The sequence below is a fragment of the Amphiprion ocellaris genome, chromosome 8, assembly GCF_022539595.1.
Source record: "Amphiprion ocellaris isolate individual 3 ecotype Okinawa chromosome 8, ASM2253959v1, whole genome shotgun sequence".
NCBI classification, from domain to species: domain Eukaryota; kingdom Metazoa; phylum Chordata; class Actinopteri; family Pomacentridae; genus Amphiprion; species Amphiprion ocellaris.
In genome coordinates this window covers 26,012,130-26,029,880 of record NC_072773.1, presented here as the reverse complement: position 1 = coordinate 26,029,880, position 17,751 = coordinate 26,012,130, and the positions used below count along the sequence as shown (strand labels likewise).

The 17,751-nt window shown below is 38.7% G+C and overlaps 1 protein-coding gene and 1 long non-coding RNA gene across 2 annotated transcripts in view; one reads left to right on the top strand and one right to left on the bottom strand.

Moving 5' to 3' along the window:
- Window positions 1-4,853, top strand: part of LOC129349516 (uncharacterized) — a 9,382-nt gene extending 4,529 nt beyond the window's left edge. The window contains exon 2 of the long non-coding RNA XR_008602552.1: window positions 3,504-4,853. This is a non-coding gene — a long non-coding RNA (uncharacterized LOC129349516). The remainder of the gene's footprint in view (window positions 1-3,503) is intronic.
- Window positions 4,854-9,641: 4,788 nt separating this feature from the next.
- Window positions 9,642-17,700, bottom strand: qars1 (glutaminyl-tRNA synthetase 1). Its single transcript, XM_023293038.3, has 23 exons — window positions 17,498-17,700; window positions 16,971-17,121; window positions 16,345-16,454; window positions 16,178-16,253; window positions 16,031-16,095; window positions 15,876-15,929; window positions 15,416-15,476; window positions 15,252-15,326; window positions 15,070-15,155; window positions 14,885-14,971; window positions 14,693-14,792; window positions 14,516-14,594; window positions 14,193-14,432; window positions 13,995-14,087; window positions 13,746-13,883; window positions 12,385-12,472; window positions 12,136-12,282; window positions 11,904-12,005; window positions 11,705-11,797; window positions 10,801-10,928; window positions 10,652-10,718; window positions 10,435-10,560; window positions 9,642-10,277 (listed from the first exon to the last, which is right to left on the bottom strand). The coding sequence occupies exons 1-23, from the start codon at window positions 17,606-17,608 to the stop codon at window positions 10,227-10,229; spliced, it is 2,328 nt and encodes a 775-aa protein (XP_023148806.1). The 5' UTR covers window positions 17,609-17,700; the 3' UTR covers window positions 9,642-10,226.
- Window positions 17,701-17,751: the final 51 nt, after the last annotated feature.

The following is a 17,751-nucleotide window of genomic DNA, read 5'->3' as shown; positions in this document are numbered from 1 at the left end:
TGAAGCTCAGAAAGTCTGAGATGTTTGTTCAAAATAAGCTCATTCTCAAGTCTTATGTAAACTGTCCTCTTTTGTTTGAACTTTCCCTAAACTTAGGAATTAATGACAGAGCAGCACATCCTGACTCAGTCTCATTTATGTAGCGATTAAACTTCAGTGTCATTCATTGATGTTAAAGTGCAGTTTTTCAAATGTTTGTTGCACATGCTCCCGACCAAACCAGTCCAGGTGGAAGACGATGTGAAGAGAAAGCTCCAGAGGATGAATATCACACATTTACGTTGGAAATAAATGTCCTTTAATTTGACATTGTCATGCAAATGATGTTCAGATCTTTGAGTGTTTTGTTGATGTTGGTTTCTAAATGTTTTTTGACACTCGGCCCCAAAGATTAAAACCTTCTACTTCTCACAAGCTGCAACAATCCACACATTATCAACTATCTTTCTGACTAAACTAAGATAAAAAGTGAAAAACTGCCTGATTCCTGCATCATGAATGTAAATCTTTTTGGACAGTAAGCTGAATATATTTGGGTTTGGCATTTTATAAACCAAAAGAAGAAATGAATTACTGGAGAAAGCAATCAACAGATTAATGGTCAAAGAAAATGTGTTTTCCAACATATATGGCTGAATTACTCCAACGTTACAAGATACATACAATTTTAATTCGATTTTGTTTCTATAACGCCAATTACAGGTCAAATAGTCTCAAGACACTTTATTTTTATATTTTTTTGTCATATTTAAAATATGACAAAGTAAGAAATTTAAACCTCTTGACTAATCCAATTTATTATTTGGTTTTTAAGAGACTAATTGACAAAATAAGTTTATCCACTAAAACTAATAAACATGAAGTCAAATAGAAGGAACAGTTTTAAATACTGCAGTCCCACAATGACAAGAATAAAGTTTGTCAACAAAAACTAAATCTGCTGGTGGATTCCATTAAAGTCCTAATAAATGATAATAAAGTGTGATACTAAAGGTTTGTGGTGCTAAAAATGTCAAAGTAAAGATATCAAGTTGAACATCTGGATGGAGGTTGATAAATGTTGACCTTCTTTCATTTCTCTGGAGCGACTCCATGGATTTTATGGATGGTGGTTAAAGACCTGCTCTTCTAGTGGTCTTCCTTCTAGTCGCTGTAAAAGGTCAGTCCATCCTGGCCGACTTCAACACCTCTTCATGACAACTTGTTCTGCCTCGGACCTGGTGGAAACTCCAGAAACTCGGGAAAACCTGTCGAGAGTCGAAGAACTCGTGGAGACTCGAGAAACTCGTCGGGCGGGGGAAGGTGTGGTGGGTGGTGGGGGAGTAGAGGGGGGAGGCCGCCACCCACCTCCCCGCCTACTCTCCGCCCTGACTCCACCCAGACTCCGCCTTGGCTCCACCCATGTGGTCACTTCAGAAACTACGATGCCAAAGGGACGACGAATTTATTTCTTTGTATCTGATCTGTAGCTCAGTGAGTTAAGGATTTGCCTATGGAGCTGCAGGTCGCTGGTTCAAGACCAGACACTTCTTAGATTTTCTCAAAATTCTGACAAAGACAAAGAAAGAAAAAGGCCGGTGGCGGGTCTTGAACCGGCTACCTTCCAGTTGGTAGTCCTCTTCTTATCTCCCTGAGCTACTTGCTCAGATACTAATTCTTCTTTTTTTTGCGCATTTATCATCTATTTTTTGTCATTTTCGAGTTTTTTTTTTAACTTGTCTCGACTCGACCGTTTTTCTCAGGAGGTTGGACTTCAGCCTTTGTGCTGGAGGGTGGAACCCTCAGTTCCAAGACTTTCCAAGCCTACACACCTCCCGAGTCCTCAGGACCTGAGCTTTCACACAGTCTGAGGGCTGAAATTTTCTAAGTCCCACAGTAGTTCTCTGTTAGATTTAACATTCAGACAGTCCAAGGACTGATACCTTGTAAGTTCCTGAGTAGTTCTCTGTTAGTTTGAACCTTTCGACAGTCTGAGGACTGAAATCTTAAAAGTTTCTCAGTACTTCCCTGTTAGTTTGAACTTTCTGGTTAACAGAAGCCTTAAAACTTGTGACCATGAGTCTTGATTTCACATTTAGATCATCAATCTGAGTTCTTCTCAGACCTTCACCTGTGGGTTTTTTAGAAATCCTCAACAAACTTTGATTCTCTTCACTGAACAGTAAAGTTTGTGGAGATCAGAAGGTAACATTAGTTTGATCGATGCCTTCAACTACTAGTAGACTTTATCTGGAAAGCAGTTTTCTGAAATGAGCACTTAGTAAATCTGTCCACAATCAAACCAAGAACATAGAAAGAGGAAATCTTTGAAGAAACAACTTGATGTTTTCATTTCAGACTAGAAAACACTTTAAGACCTTTTTCTGTTTTTGCTCTTTTTGATCGTTTTATTGTCACTTCTATTTAATTTGATCTTCTAAAGTCTAACTGGTGTCTCTTTAAACGTTTTGTCTTTAGTTTGATTCTTCTTAAATGTTTAGTTTTGCTCTTGTCTCACCTTTTATTCTTTTCTAATGTCTGATTTGATTTCCAAATGTTTTGTCTTTTTAATGTTTAATTGTTGTTTTTCAAATGTTTTATTGGCTTGTTTCAAAAATTTCCTTTTCTTTCCCAATGTTTAATTTTTCGATTAAATCTTTAAGGTTTTTCTTTTTAAATGTTTTACCACCTTTTAATGTTGAATTTTCTTTTAAATGTTTCATTGTATTTTTTGTTTAATTCCTATTTAAAGTTTTATTGCCTTTAAGATTTAATTTTCTAATTAAATGTCTTTTTAAAGGTTTAATAATCTAATTAAATGTTTGGTATTTTTAAAAAAAATCTTTAATATTCTTCTTGTTTAATTGTATTTTTTAAATGTGTAATTATCTAAAATATTTCATATTTAATATTTTTGTTTTAAAATTTTGTTTAATTTCATAATTAAATTTTGTATCTTCAGTTTATTTATCTCATTAAATATTTTGTCTGTTTAATATAATTTAATTGTATTTAACATTTAGTTTTCTTTTTAAAAATTTTATTGCATTAAATGTTTTTTTCATTTAATTGCTTTTTTGAATTTAGTTTATTTCTTTAATCTTTTTCTGTCAACATTTTAACCCCAACCTTAAAAATGAAATAAACCCTTAAATCACAATGAAAATACTTCTGTTGTCACAATCATGAGTTAGTCAATTATTCAGTTTATCAATTCAATTTTATTTGTTTAGCACCTTTCACACAGATGACAAAACTGAACAAGCAAAGACAAAAAAATGATGCTAAAACTATGATTAAAACTCAAAAACATATTTTTTAAAAAAAGATTTAACAGGGTAATAAAATCTGTTGTGTCCAGGGGATGGAGGGAGTTTATTGAAGTCTTCTTGGGCTCACATGGGAAATCATTTAAAATATAAACTTGATATTCAGTCTAAGGAAACTGGAAACTGCAGAGCGACAGAAAAACCAACAATATCTCCTGTTTTCTCCTTTAATGAGTCGACTTCTTGTGCTCTCAGACCAAAGAACTACAGACTCTTCACAACCTGCTCAAACTCTTGGTACAGGACCTCACCACATGGGTCAAGAAGGTTTCCGTCTCATTTCTACTCTGAAGCTCACCTTCTCCTGCTCAAACTGCTGACAAATGTTTCTGCTGCTCTAAAGTCTGCTCTCCAGAACTTCCAAAAAACTCTCAGTCTCTTCTGCTGCAGGTTGCTTTGTAGAACTGTTGCAGAAAACCTCACTAAACCACATGGAGGGGTCTCAAGATATTTGTCCAAATGAAACCATACAAAAACCAAACTAGCACAACCCAAACACTAAAGTCTCCTGCAGCCTACCAGAGAACCTCTGAGAACAGAGAATCAGGACAGGAATTCTTACCTTCTGGACAACCAACGTGGGTTCTCAAACAAGAATACAGAATGTGTCTGACCAAAAACCTCTAAAGACTCACTACAGCCAAGATAAAGACACAACTCAGCTGCACCAAATCCACTAATCACTGCACACATTAGCACCGTGTGCTAACTGTGGCTAAAGAACCTCATTTACCAAGACAACTATCCAGTACAAAGCCCTAAAACACACCAAGAAACACATTAAAGACGATTTTACTGCTGGAAGCTGCAAGCCAACGCCTAAAGAACAAACTAAAGCAATGGAGCCAAACCAGGTTCAGTGGTGAAGAGAAACAGAGGAAATGTTTGTCTGCAGCTAAATAAAGCAGGAAGACACTGAGCTGCTCAGGTGTTCCTGATAATACCAAGCAGCCACCTGGACAGCCAATAGGAACACAGCTTACTGGAAGTCCAGAGGGCTGGGTTAGTCAAGGAAATTTAGTTTAAAGTTGAAGCAGAAAGTTAACAAAGAAAGTTGAAAACCACCTTTTGATACCTGAAATCACTGAGTTTTCACACAAAGAACGCCTGAACATGTCAAACTGGTTCCATAGTAGAACCATCATTGTAAAAACGTCATAGTATGGTGTGTTGCTCAAAAAACATTACGACCCGGCTGTCTAGGGTCGCCGAGGAGCAACACAAAAACAGGACAAACGTTGGTTTCCAGGGGGTTAGGCGGCTATTTATTTGAAAGAGTGAGTTTACAACAACACAACATGTGAGCAGAAAAATCACAAAGTCTGTCTTTAGTTCAGCTGAAAATATTAATTTTTGTCTTTTTTATTGACCAAACTTTTCAGGAAGTAGATGAAGAATAATTAAAGCTCTCATGTAGAAGTCCAACTTATTTTGGATCCTTGTGGAGAGTTTAATCTTAGAGTTTGTAAAGCTGTTGAGTTTTTAGAGTCACATGGATTGTTTTGACATTTAATAACCGAGTCCTGAAATAAAATTACAGTTGTGGATTTCTGTCATTTAGTCTGGACTAAACAAATAACAGCAGCATAAATCTCAAACGTCATTATGAGGAGTCTGGATTGAGGTTTCTCACTTGATAACGATCAAAACATGAAATTTAGGTTGGTTTAAAGGAATATTCCACCTTAAATCGTTGAATGTTGACCTAAAAGGTTGGTTTCAGGAAGTATTCCACCTACAAGGTCCTCAAACATCCACCTTAAAGGAACATTCCACCAAAAATCCTTGGACATGCACCTAAAATGTTGCTTTAACCGAGTATTCCATCCAAAATCCTCAAAGAGACCTGAGGGGCTGGTTAAAAGGAATATTCCACCTAAAACCCCAAATATAGACCCGAAAGGGTGGTTTAGAAGAAATCCTTCAATGTCGACCAAAAAAGTTAGTATGGAGGAATATTCCACCTGAACGTAGACTAAAAGACGGTTTGGAAGAAAATTCCACCTAAAATCCTCCAACGTAGACCTAAAAGGTGAGTTTAATGGTATATTCCACCTAAAATTCACTACTGTAGACCTTGGAGGTTGGTCTGATGGTACATTCCACCCAACATCCTTGAACATAAACTTAAAAAGTTCATTCAAAGGAATATTCCACCTAAAATCCTTCAATGTAGACCAAAAAATCTTGGTGTAAAGGAGTATTCCACCTTAAATGCAGACCTAAAGGATGGTTTGGAGTAATATTCTACTCTAAAATCTTCCAATGTAGACCTAAAAGGTTGATCTGATGGTATATTCTACCCAACATCCTGGAACATTTACCTAAAAGGTTGGTTTAATGGTATATTCCCAGAAGAACCCTTGAACATCAGGCTTAATGGTATATTCCACCCAAAATACCAAGAAGTCAGTGTAAAGGAAATGTAGACCTAAAAGGATTGTTTAAAGGAATATATCAACGATTATTTTCATTATTTAATAATCTGTTATCAGTCAGAACCCTGGCAAACTTATTGTCATCAGTTTTTTTTAGTGGAAGTCACAAATAAAGGAGCTCTTTATTTTTACCAGCGTTACTGAGTGAAAAGCTGCTGTTTCAACACAGACACGTTCACTTACATCCACAAACCTCTCAGCACTCAAACACCCACAGACAGGAGGCCGGCTGGGCCGAGGCTCGGCGGCGTCCTCAGACCCACGAGTCGGGGAGTCGCTGACCTTGTTGGTCCGGTTTGAAGGCCTCCATGTGGTCCAGTAGAAGTCCACGTAGTCGGTGTTGGCTTTGAACCGCAGCAACTGGCCACCATCAGGTGGACCGGCTCATCCTCGTAGGGCTCCTCCTGTAGCCTTGAGGGGACCACAGGAACATTCAGTAGCTTTTGGAGTTCTTCCTGTCAGGCTCGTGGTAGAACGGCTCTGAAGTATCTTGTACTTGTCTTATCTGGAACAATCCAACAGCCTAAACTGTTAACAGCAGTGTAAAGAAGCAAACACACAGGCATAGATTAGGACTCAAACTAGATTTATTTTAGAAAACAAATCAGCTTAGAGGCATTTGTTCACATGTGGCTGAATAGGAGGCCGTCCAATCAGATTTGAGGTCTTCACTATGTAGGTTGTTTGTTTGGTGAGACTCTTGGACCTCCATCAGCTGACATGGATGTTTGATGGTCTTCTTCTCTAGTGCCAGATGATTCATCCATGAATTCAGCAGCTACAGACTGAAATGAAGCTCATAATTAATTTCATGGACAAAGACAATAAAGATCTTCTATTATAACATATTTTGCTAAAACTAGAATTGTAAACTTTCTCAACCATCTCTCAGGCTGCAAAATTCCAACTGCGACAAAGAATTATCTGATGTAGTTATTATTACAATCTTTCCTGAACCAGCCCTGGAATTAATAAAAATCTGTATATGGATATGATTTTCTCTGATGGGACCACTATGGAAGTTGTAGTAATTATTGGTGGTCTGAGGAACACGACAGAGCTAAGCTGTTCACCTGGGTTCCACACTCCCCACATCCAGATCTGATTGAGCATCTGTGGGATGGTCCAGGATCAGCCTGGTCTAGGTAGGACCCACCCTGCAACCCACAGGATCCACAGAATCCACAGGACATCCCCAGAGGTTCTGATGAACCACTGGGTCAGAGGAGTTTTAGCAGCATAAAGGGACCAACACAGTATTAGTCAGGTGGTCAGAATGTTCTACTGTTATATTGTCATGCTGATTATATGATCAGTAAATGTTACCATCAACTATAACGTCCGCATTGATCAGGAAAAAAAACAACTATCAGTTCATTCAGAAACTGTGGGGTTAAACCTAAAAACACAGACCTCAACAGCAGTTTGTTTCAAAGCAGAACACCAGCCGGTTTTCACTAAAGAAGCTTTCAAAGCAACAATTAAATGACAGTTTTGTTCTCATTAAGTTCAGAGTCAGCCAAAATAATGTACACACATCAGGAAAAGAAAAACTTTTATAAATATTTCATTTGTATAAGTACTTCTATACATATAGATACCTCTTTCGAAGTTTGATCAAATCACGATAACTTTGTGTCCTGTTGTATGATGTTTTCCCAACAGATGGCGCTACCCTCATGAATGGAGCATCAACAAGTGACGTCTACAACACAACAGAAATGTCTGGAAGCCAGTGGCCACCACTTTGAGCACCTCTTGTAATTGTAGAGGCCAAAGATAACTTTTATTAATCTCGTGATGTCTGAATAAATTTGGTATGAAATATTTATGCAAGTTTTTCTTTTCCTGATGTGTGTAAACATTATTTTGGTTGACTCTGTATAATGGGTTTATGACAGGTCACCAGGCAACATCTTTTTATAATAATGACAAACATACCTGCATTCTACAGGAGTGATTTTCCTCATGTGCAGGTAAAGGTGTGTGAGGAGCTTAGAGATGACAGGAGCAGGAATCATCCTCACTAATTCAGCTTCCACCTAGAAACAGAAAGACCACAAACAAACACACTGATATACTCTCAAACGTTCAACCTCACAGCCTCAGAATATCTGTTTAGGAAGTGTTGTGTTTCTAAATTCTGCTGAAAGCATTGACAGACATTCTCTTACAAGGTTGTGTAAAAAGCAGCCTGTCCTCTGAGCTACTGAGAAATTTTCCTGAACAAAGTTTCTACGTGTAAATCGTCTCAACAAAAACTAAAGCCTCAGTCAGAGATAACAGGTATCGCAAATTATTAACAACTTTCTTTGTTAACTCAGACTTTCTGCTTCAACCTCACATAAAAAGGGCAGTTTAACTCATCAGGTGACTGAAAATGAACGGCTTGTGCAGTTCTAGATCCAAAAGTAGGATGTTTCAACTCATGTTTTACTACAAATACATGCAGTAATAAATAAATACAATGGCTGCTTGTTAGTTTATTCACTATTAATGTCATTTTATATACTGGATTGAACTTGAGCAGTGGAAGAGAGAAGGAATTTAATGAAATGATGGAGATTCAGAGAGGTAATGTTGCACAATGTTAAGCGCAGTTTAATTGAAACCAGCTGAATGTTAAACTTCAGTGCAGCTCAACGGGTTTCAGTTAACCTTAAAGTAAAATAACTTTTTTAAAAGCTAAAATACACAGCAGAGAAATACAGGTTGAGAAGTTCATTCTACTAAGGACGGACAGCTGTGGCAGCAACTAACACAGGTGTTCAGCGGTACGTTAGCCACCTGTGTTAATTAGCCCGCTAGCTAACTTAGCCGCTTAGCTAGCTAACGCGTCCGGACCAACTGCTCAAACACGACAAAACACAACTCTTCACAAGTCGCTGACTTAACGTACAACAAAAGAACGCTGCAGGTTAGAAGTATTTATCTTATTACCGTGTTTTACTCCAAAAACAAGGTCAACAGCAGCCAGAGACGCTACCAGACATGCCGACCATAGATACATATAGACTAGATACGCTAGCGCGCTGTCTTCTATATGTTCTATGTTCTATATGTTCTATGGTCTGACCAATCATTGCTCTCTGGCTCTCAGTCAGTCTGACCAATCACTGCACTCTGGCTCCGCCCTCTGAGAATCTTGTTGTCGTTTGGCTCCACACTTGCTGATGACCACTTCCGGTCTCAGAAAATGAAAAAAACTGACCTTTTTTCGTTTCTGTCTCTTACTGATTTTGTTTTTGTTATTCTAAATATAAAATGAAAATCAAAGCATTTTTAAAATTTCGTATATCCCTTTTTGATCATGAAAAGGTAAAACACCTTGTATTTCAATTTAAATTTTTGCATTTTAAAACGAAAATCAAATAACCACTTGTTTTTTGTACCCGTTTCAGAACGGAAAATCCAATTGCCAGATAAATACACGGACCCATCTCACACGCCGATTTCCGATATGGACCAAATATGTACATATGCATATACTTTATAAACTCTGTATTACTGACTAGCAGAAGTGGCAGAGTGTAGAGCTTTCACATATTTAATATCCATGGGAATAAAACTAATTTACAACCCATAAACTGGTGTGCTGCTCCTTTTCCTTGCAATTTTGTTATGCTCCGTTATTTCCCACTGTGTCTTAAGCAATGTCAGTACTGGCTCAATATTAAATTTTCTGTCAATATTGTGATTATGTCACTTCACACAGCTGCCAAATCAGCCACAAAAACCAAAGCTGAAAAATATTAGACTATTAGTAAACTAAATATTATCACACAATAAGTCAACATGTGATTATATCAATAAAATATCACAGGTAGGTAAATAGTGGCGATTTATATTGATATGACAACATACCAGCATCACTCACACCATTAACAGCGAGAAATTATTTTTAAGAGCATTTTTTATTCTCTCCTGTCAAAAGGACACATGAGCACCTTTTTGATCTTAAAAAACAAATGGTGGTTTGGCAGTGACTCGCCACCATTATAAGAAAGTTATTTATGGCATTTGAGAGCATCTCTTGCATGTAAAACCAGCTTGAGCGTCGATATAAAATTTACATTGTTGAACAATGATCAAAGTTGCATACATTCAACAAAGAAGAGAAAACAGTAATAACTGAATACTACTGTAGCAGATGGTAAAATAAAATGATCAAGATGATTCTGAACACTGACTGGACAAGCATTTTGAGATAAGTCAAAGTGATACTGCAGTGACTGTTTACTGAAATTCTCTTATAAAGAAACCACGAAGAACGGCCAATAAATACAACTAAATTTTCCAATTTCCGTAAGATAAATTAATGCTCGATAACTGCTGCAAATATGACAGTATATTATTTGACTCAGTCTCAGCCTGAACATTCTGTGTCCTTGCTGATATTCCACAGTCAGAGATGCAAACAATTTGGACATGTATCTGTGGGCTCATGGGAAGCAGGAAGTGCAGCTTGATCTCAAGTCAGTCAGATCTTCCCAGGGTCTTCTTTGAGGGTGACCGTTCTGTTGAAGACGAGCTGCAGCGAAAGAAAAGATTCAGAACACAGAAATGATTTTTAATCCAGATCCAAGTAGGTGTAAGGAGTTATTTCGGAAATTAGCCACTAACTGGAGCTTTGGTAAGGGAGAATTTGTGATATAAAACTGTTGTAACGTTGCTTTGTCTTTCTATACCTTGTCTGCGGTGCTGTCGGGGTCCAGAGAGAAGTAGCCGACTCTCTCAAACTGAAATTTGTCAAAAACTTTTGCTCCTTTGACTGAGCTATCCACTAAGGCACTGCTGATCACCTGCATGGAATTCTGAATGACAAAAAAAGAAGAAATATATTAAACTATCACTGCATTCACTGCACGTCTCAGTTAATCCAAGCAAGCCTTCAGGGGTACTCACAGGGTTGATGTCACTCAGGAAGCCGTTGGGAACTTCAGATGGATCCTCTGGGTGTTTGTGCATGAAGCTGCAAGGAAGATATGGTTTGGTTAAGTGAGTTTTGGAAAATTAGCGTTTGTTGCGAATGACGGTGATTGTTTGTGACTTACAGTCTTTCATAGAGACGCACTTCACACATCAACGGCTGGCTGACCCAGTGGATGAAGGCCTTTGGTTTCTCTGCAGTCTCAGAACTGCAGCAGGTCACCTCCAGTTCCACCACTTTACCCTGAGCGTCCTGAGAAGCAGAGTAGAAGAAAGCGACGTGGACATAAACACGGTGCAACAAACACTATTTTACCAAGAGAATACATGGAAGTAAATACATCCACAGAGGGGAGCAAACATTACTAGGAATGAAAGTTAACAAGATCACCTGTTTTTTTAAGATTTTAGTGTAAAGAGATCAGTGAAAATTATTACAGATAACTTAAAAGTGGCAGTTAGCGTCTTTCTCTTCTACAATACGAGATACTTGCGAGTTGAAACAGAACTACATCTTTCAGATTCAACTGGATCGTTTAAATATGGTCATGTCTATGAGGTTACAGAACATTTGTGAGTTGTAAAGGACTGTTAGTCTCTCACACACACACACACGCTTTCCTCATCTGTGTTCTTTGATTAGGAGGTGGAGAAATTAATAAATCAGATCTCAAAGACCTTCTTTGGAATTGCAGACAAGATATTTGCCCAACAAATATCTAAATATAACAGTATTTTACTACTGATTTGCTACCTATTCAACCTGGTACTACCTTGTAAGTGATACAACATTTAAGTGTGTTTTTATATAATAACAAGGTCTAAGTAGGTGTTTCAAATTCATTTGATTGGATAAATATACGTCAGGATGAGTCCTCAAAAATTTTGTAACAGAAGAATGTAAAAAACACATATTCAGAATTGATATTTGAGAGAGATAACGGAACAAATGAATACAGCTTTGAAAATGTATTTTTATTTTGACTGTGTCTTTAAAGAGCCACTGACTGAAACCATTTTGAGTCTTACCTTGATGACCTTCTGGACAGAAATGACGTACCCAGCATGCCTCAGGCCTACAGGCTGTTCTGGGGTCAGACGCTTGTAGCCTTTCTCCATCACCTGCACAACAAGAGGAGTAATCAAGTTCTGTTCACAATCTAAAAACTGCACAGGAATACTGCTAAGTGGACTGTGAGGCTATTTATATTGGGCTTTTCTCTCTAACCTCCCTGAAGTCGCTTTGTTCAATGAAGATGGTGCGTGTAAATGGAACCGTGTGGCTGCCTTTGGCCTCATTGGCAGGAAAGTCTGGTACTCGTACATCTGACTGAAAGAGAAGAGGACGACAGTGGGTGGCTTTAGTACTCATAAGGTTTAAAATCACATAAAAGATACAATATAGCAAGACCTCTGGTATCAGTTTGACATGTCTGTGCACTTTTAAGCAGTGGACACACCTTTGAGTTCGCTGCAAGGTTAGTAATTGTGATTTTGAGTGGTTCCAGCACAGCCATGGCTCGAGGTGCCGTGTCATTCAGCACATCCCTCACACATGACTCCAGGAGGTGGGGCTCCGTCGTTGTCTGGGAAACTGTGACTCCCACCTACAAGGGAGGTAGTCTATGATTACACATCAGCAACACGCTCTTAAATTTAATTACTTGTTGCTCCATCTAACAGTTCGTCACTTCACACGTTCTGCATACCCGAGCACAAAAGTTGTTGATTGCCTCTGGTGGGAAACCTCTTCTCCTCAGTGCAGTCAAAGTGAAGAGTCTCGGATCATCCCAGTCTCTGTATTTAGAAAAGATAAAAGAGTTATTTCACACAGTCTCGTAGGATGAAGATCAAACAGCTGTCAAAATGCTGCACACTGAATCAAAATAAGGAGTACATGTGATTAGAATTTACTCACAATGGTTTGTTATTTCTATGGTGCAAGATATTTGTGTCTATATTTTTTAATTAAGCTTGGGAGGAGTAGAGCCATAATCAGACATGAAATCTGTAAAACAGCTAAGTGCAAGCAGCTGTTAATGTCAAGTCTTTTTACGCAAATGTTATTTTTTTACAGCTTTATCCTGATAACACAGGACATTTACAGGAAGAGCCAGTAGCCCTTCGTTGCACATGGTAAAATGGTAAACAGTGTGCACTTTATATGCACTTCTTTTTCTTTACTTTATCAACTTACAATTCAGTATCTTTCCCAAGAACATTTAAGCATGTGCACAGGAGACTTGTATTGAACTGAGAAATCTGCAATTAGTGAAGTCTAACCACTTCGCTTGAACCATAGCCGCCCTATAATCATTTTTTAGCTTTGCAAGTCCTATTCATATTTTTAATAACATATATTTTAAAAAATGTTGCTATAATAACATTAGCACAGCAAAAAAAACCAAACAAACAAAAAAAATCAGCAGTGGAACAATGTCATCATTTATTATAAGTCTAGATTGTGGCTGGGGCTGCACAGTGGCGTAGTGGTTAGCACTTTCGCCTTGCAGCGAGAAGATCCCTGGTTCGCGTCCCGGCTTTCCCGGGATCTTTCTGCATGGAGTTTGCATGTTCTCCCTGTGCATGCGTGGGTTCTCTCCGGGTACTCCGGCTTCCTCCCACAGTCCAAAAATATGCTGAGGTTAATTGATTACTCTAAATTGCCCGTAGGTGTGAATGTGTGAGTGATTGTTTGTCTATATATGTAGCCCTGCGACAGACTGGCGACCTGTCCAGGGTGTCCCCTGCCTTCGCCCGAGTCAGCTGGGATAGGCTCCAGCCCCCCCCGCGACCCTAGTGAGGAATAAGCGGTGTATAGATAATGGATGGATGGATGGATAGATTGTGGCTGCTTATTTTTTACTCAAAGTATTTGTAGACATCTTGATCAGTCCAGTATAGGGCCCCTATAGCTTTAAGTAGGTAAATTACAAAAAAAACAGGCTCACTCCACCTTTTGCAGGCTTTACATATCTGAAAGGATCCATATAAATATGGGCAGTGTAGAGGTGGAAGACATGCATTGCAGTTTTTACGTAAAAGTGACTCCGGTGAAGTGCTATTTTACCTGACAACACCAGTCTCAACCAGTTTGATGATTTTCCTCTTGGACACAACAGTGTAGGTGAGGTTCAGGCGGCCATATTCCCACTGAACAGGGCAGTAGACATCCAGAGCATTACACAGCCAGTAATATGATGAACGTCTGAAAAACAATGATAAGAAACAGATAAGAGGGTAAACATTAACAATGCCATCATACGGAAGGTCTCCAACAAAGTTTAAAATTAATACAGATCAAAGAATTTAGCTATACCTGGCTTGAAACTCTTTGGTGCACAGTGAATGTGTAATGTTTTCAATGGAGTCACACAGACAGTGGGTGTAGTCATAGGTGGGGTAGATGCACCTGCAGAGAAAGATAAGTGAACTCGTATAAACTTTGTTGTGAGTAAGATGTTGTAGTCTAAATAAACTATGTGGATTTGTTTTTTAAAGTACCAGAGTTTCATACCATTCATCTCCTGTCCGATGATGTGCCGTGTATTTGATTCGGTATGCCACAGGGTCCATCTTCCCATCCTCCATGACCATCTTCATCCTGAGTGTGGCCTCTCCCTCTGAAAACAGACCCCTCTTCATCCTCTCAAACAACACCAGTGACTCTTCGATTGGTCTGTCTCTCCACGGTGATGGAGGAACATTGTGGCCCTTCAGCTCTTCACCCTTCTGATGGCACACAAACGCATGACCCCTGAAGGCAGATGAAGGAATGAAATAACCGTCATCTTCCCTGATGCATTCCCCAACATATTCACATACAATCAATACACTCACCTTCGAATAAGATCCACAGCGAGGTCATAGAGTTCCTGGAAGTTGTCGGAGGCGTGTGTCACAGCATAAGGTTTGTAGCCTGTGTAATACAGCGATGCTGATAAGAAACTAGCTTCATGAATGTAGAGTGCCCCTGAAAACATCTTCACAAGATCACAAAGGTGTTGATTAACCCACCCAGCCACTCCACCATGTCCTTGATGGCAGTGAAGTATTTTTCCTCCTCCTTCTCGGGATTTGTGTCATCATATCTCAAAAAACAAATCCCGTTGTTTGCCTGCAGGAGGACAAAATGTTTAAAGAATGCAGCTGCACCAAAGATGCTTAAATAGCTTACGTGGTGGAGAAACAGGACAAAACAACTCATACCTTTGCATAACCAAAATTGAAGTTGATAGCTTTGGCATGTCCGATGTGAAGGATACCGTTGGGCTCAGGAGGAAAACGGGTACGTATCTGAAGAAATTCAAACACAGACATATCGTTGAAAGCAATCATTTATAAGCCAGCATGTTTCAATTTGAAAAATTAGATTGACTCAATAAAGTTTATACCTGTCCACCTGTGAGCTCCAGGTGCTTTTTAAGCAAATCCATTGTGTTTGACGTGACAACATAGCCCTCAGTTTTGTAGTTCTCTCCTGTTTGATGAAAGGCAAAGATTAAAAAAAAAATCAATAGATTAAGATTTTTATATTTCCAAAAAACTGTCATTTCAGATGTCAGTTTTTTCTCACCTGTTTTATGGAACTTCAGTGCCTCTCCTCTAAGCTGTTCCATTAGCGACCTTCCCTCACCAGAATTCACATCACCTAAACAACCAAAAAAACCACAGTTAAATAAACAAACAAAAATAACTTAAAAACAAACAGTTAAATTCCCCCCGTATGCCGCTGCTTACCATTTACTGCCACTTCCTCTTTAACCTTCATGTCATTCTCTGTGGCTTTAGCTTTCTGTGGCTGCAAGATGATGAGATATGAGCCACAAATGAAAGTAAAACATTCAAGGTGCAGTTTTTAAATGAGCAGTTAAATATGTACAGTCCCTTTCTTGTACCGTGTTAAATGAGAGGAATAATGCTCTTATATCTGTACAGTAAATATGAAACTAGAATGAAGATAAGATAGATAGAGCTAGACTAGCTCTGTCCAAAGGTAACAAATTATTTTCACTAAAACCTCAAAAGCTCACAAATAGCACTTTATATCTCATATATTTAATATATACAAAAACAAATGCCTAAAAAAATAACTGATATTTTACAGTAGGTTAAGTCTTAGACTGTGTCTTGATTGACCACATTAAGAAAAAACTATGTGCAGCTGCAGAAATGTTCCTTTAAATATGAGCTGTCTTACCTTAGGTTTCTTCTCTAGGTCAGCCTCTGTTTTAGGCCCTAAGAGATGTAGAACCTTTAAGACCAAAGGGAAAGTTTTACATTTTATACACTAAGAACAACTCGTGTGCAATATTGAGTCAGAATGATAAATATACTAGTATTAACAAAACACACCTGCATGTCCACCTCATTTTTGATCACCTTTCCATCAGCCCATTTCAAAGCAGAGCGAGCTTCACCTGGGACACAAAAATGAGACATTCTCTTTGTCTGCTAGGCTTTAATGGTTGCACATATTTAAACAAACAACTGAGTCCATACCCATTAGCAGTCCCATGTTGAAGCGGTACCTCTCTTTTAACAGCTGCTCCTTGTGCTTCTTGATCACAGACTCTACCTGTGCGACATTCCACTGTCACTGAGCACATTCTGACCAATAAAGCTTGTAAAAAGACACACATTTGGTGATCATAAGATCACGGACTTACTGCATCCTCAATCTGCTCGGGTGTTATGACGATGCCCACGCCACATGTTTTGTCAAACTCCTTCTGGTTGATGGGGTCATGAGGATGACTTTTTACAAACTCCAAGGCAGCTGCAAAGAAATTTGTGGCATAAAATCTGGCTGCAGGCAGGCACAGAAATGATTTTTTCCATTCTTTTATGTCAACTCTCATTCAGCCAGACTGTCTAGTGCTCATTCCCTTGGCTTACTCGAATGGTCACAGTGGCCCTAAACTTTAACTGCAACCACATTCTTAGTCTCCTTCAGCATTAGGTGTGGTTTTTGGATATTTTTCATTAAGTATTTTATATTTACTGGATAAATGTTGGGCTCAAAGAGAGCTTTTGTCAAGTTCATTTTGATTTGAAGAAGCACCACCACAGTGCCGGATCCAAATGAAGACTGTGTTTACATAATCATCAAAAACTTAAATATGCAGCATTTTGTGTGAAAGCAGCAGTTCGTCAGTGAATGTAATGAACTTCTAAAATTTGATTTCTCACATCTTAGGAATCAGTCAGTTAAATAACATGTCACAAAATGATCCAATCTGTTACTTTAATTTCATCACTTCATTTTGTTTCACATCACACATTCAGAATTTACCTGCCAGTTGTAGCTCAGTGCAGATTTTGCGCAGAGCGATGCTTTCAGAGAGAAATGTCAGGCGTTTAGTGTCTTTAAGGCGAGATGCCATGCTGTACAGTAATGTACCCATGGCTTTGTCCACTCCAGATGCCCCATGGATACTCTGGGCCTATTGAAACAAATGAGAAAAGACAATAGTTACTGTTTTTCTCCTTCAAATCTGTGTAATGGACTTTATTAAACATACTACAAACATGGCAAATCAGTGTCAATGTTTTTCTCATCTTTACACTGACAGAAAGGCCTGCTAACAAGAGGAAGGTGATAATGAAAGTAAAACTATGTCACAACATGTATAAAAGTTACGAAAAGCGTCTACAAATATATTCAGCTACACGGATACCAGTGAATCTATAATGTAAGCACATTTAAAAGATGATAAACAGAGGTTGGGTACAATAAGTCAGCAATTACAGTGAATGTCAGTCACATTACACAGCTGTCCCTCCAGGCAGTTGAGTTTCCCCACACACGTTAGGTCGTACCTGAGTAATTGCGCTCTTCAGGGCAGAACTCAGCGCTTCATTTTTCAATGTTTCCTTCGCTTTCTGCTCACTGAGCCCGATAGAAGTGAAAAGTGTCAACGTATCCGCCATTAATGCGCCGTTTTCACCGGATATATCGGAGCCACACAGACACGCCACCACCGCAAACGGGTTTTCCTCTTAGGGGAAGAGGCAGAGGACGATTTCCTGTACGCTATGAAGGAGAAAACGATTTAGACAGAATATCAGCCAAT

What these genes read in the sequence shown, in the direction of transcription:
- qars1 (XM_023293038.3), bottom strand. Translation starts at nt 17,608, where the DNA reads ATGGCGGATACGTTGACACTTTTCACTTCTATCGGGCTCAGTGAGCAG. An exon ending in AAAATGAGGTGGACATGCAG is followed by an intron (nt 15,930 to 16,030) that starts GTGTGTTTTGTT and finishes TTGGTCTTAAAG; the next exon opens with GTTCTACATCTCTTAGGGCC. An exon ending in ACTGAAGTTCCATAAAACAG is followed by an intron (nt 15,156 to 15,251) that starts GTGAGAAAAAAC and finishes TTCATCAAACAG; the next exon opens with GAGAGAACTACAAAACTGAG.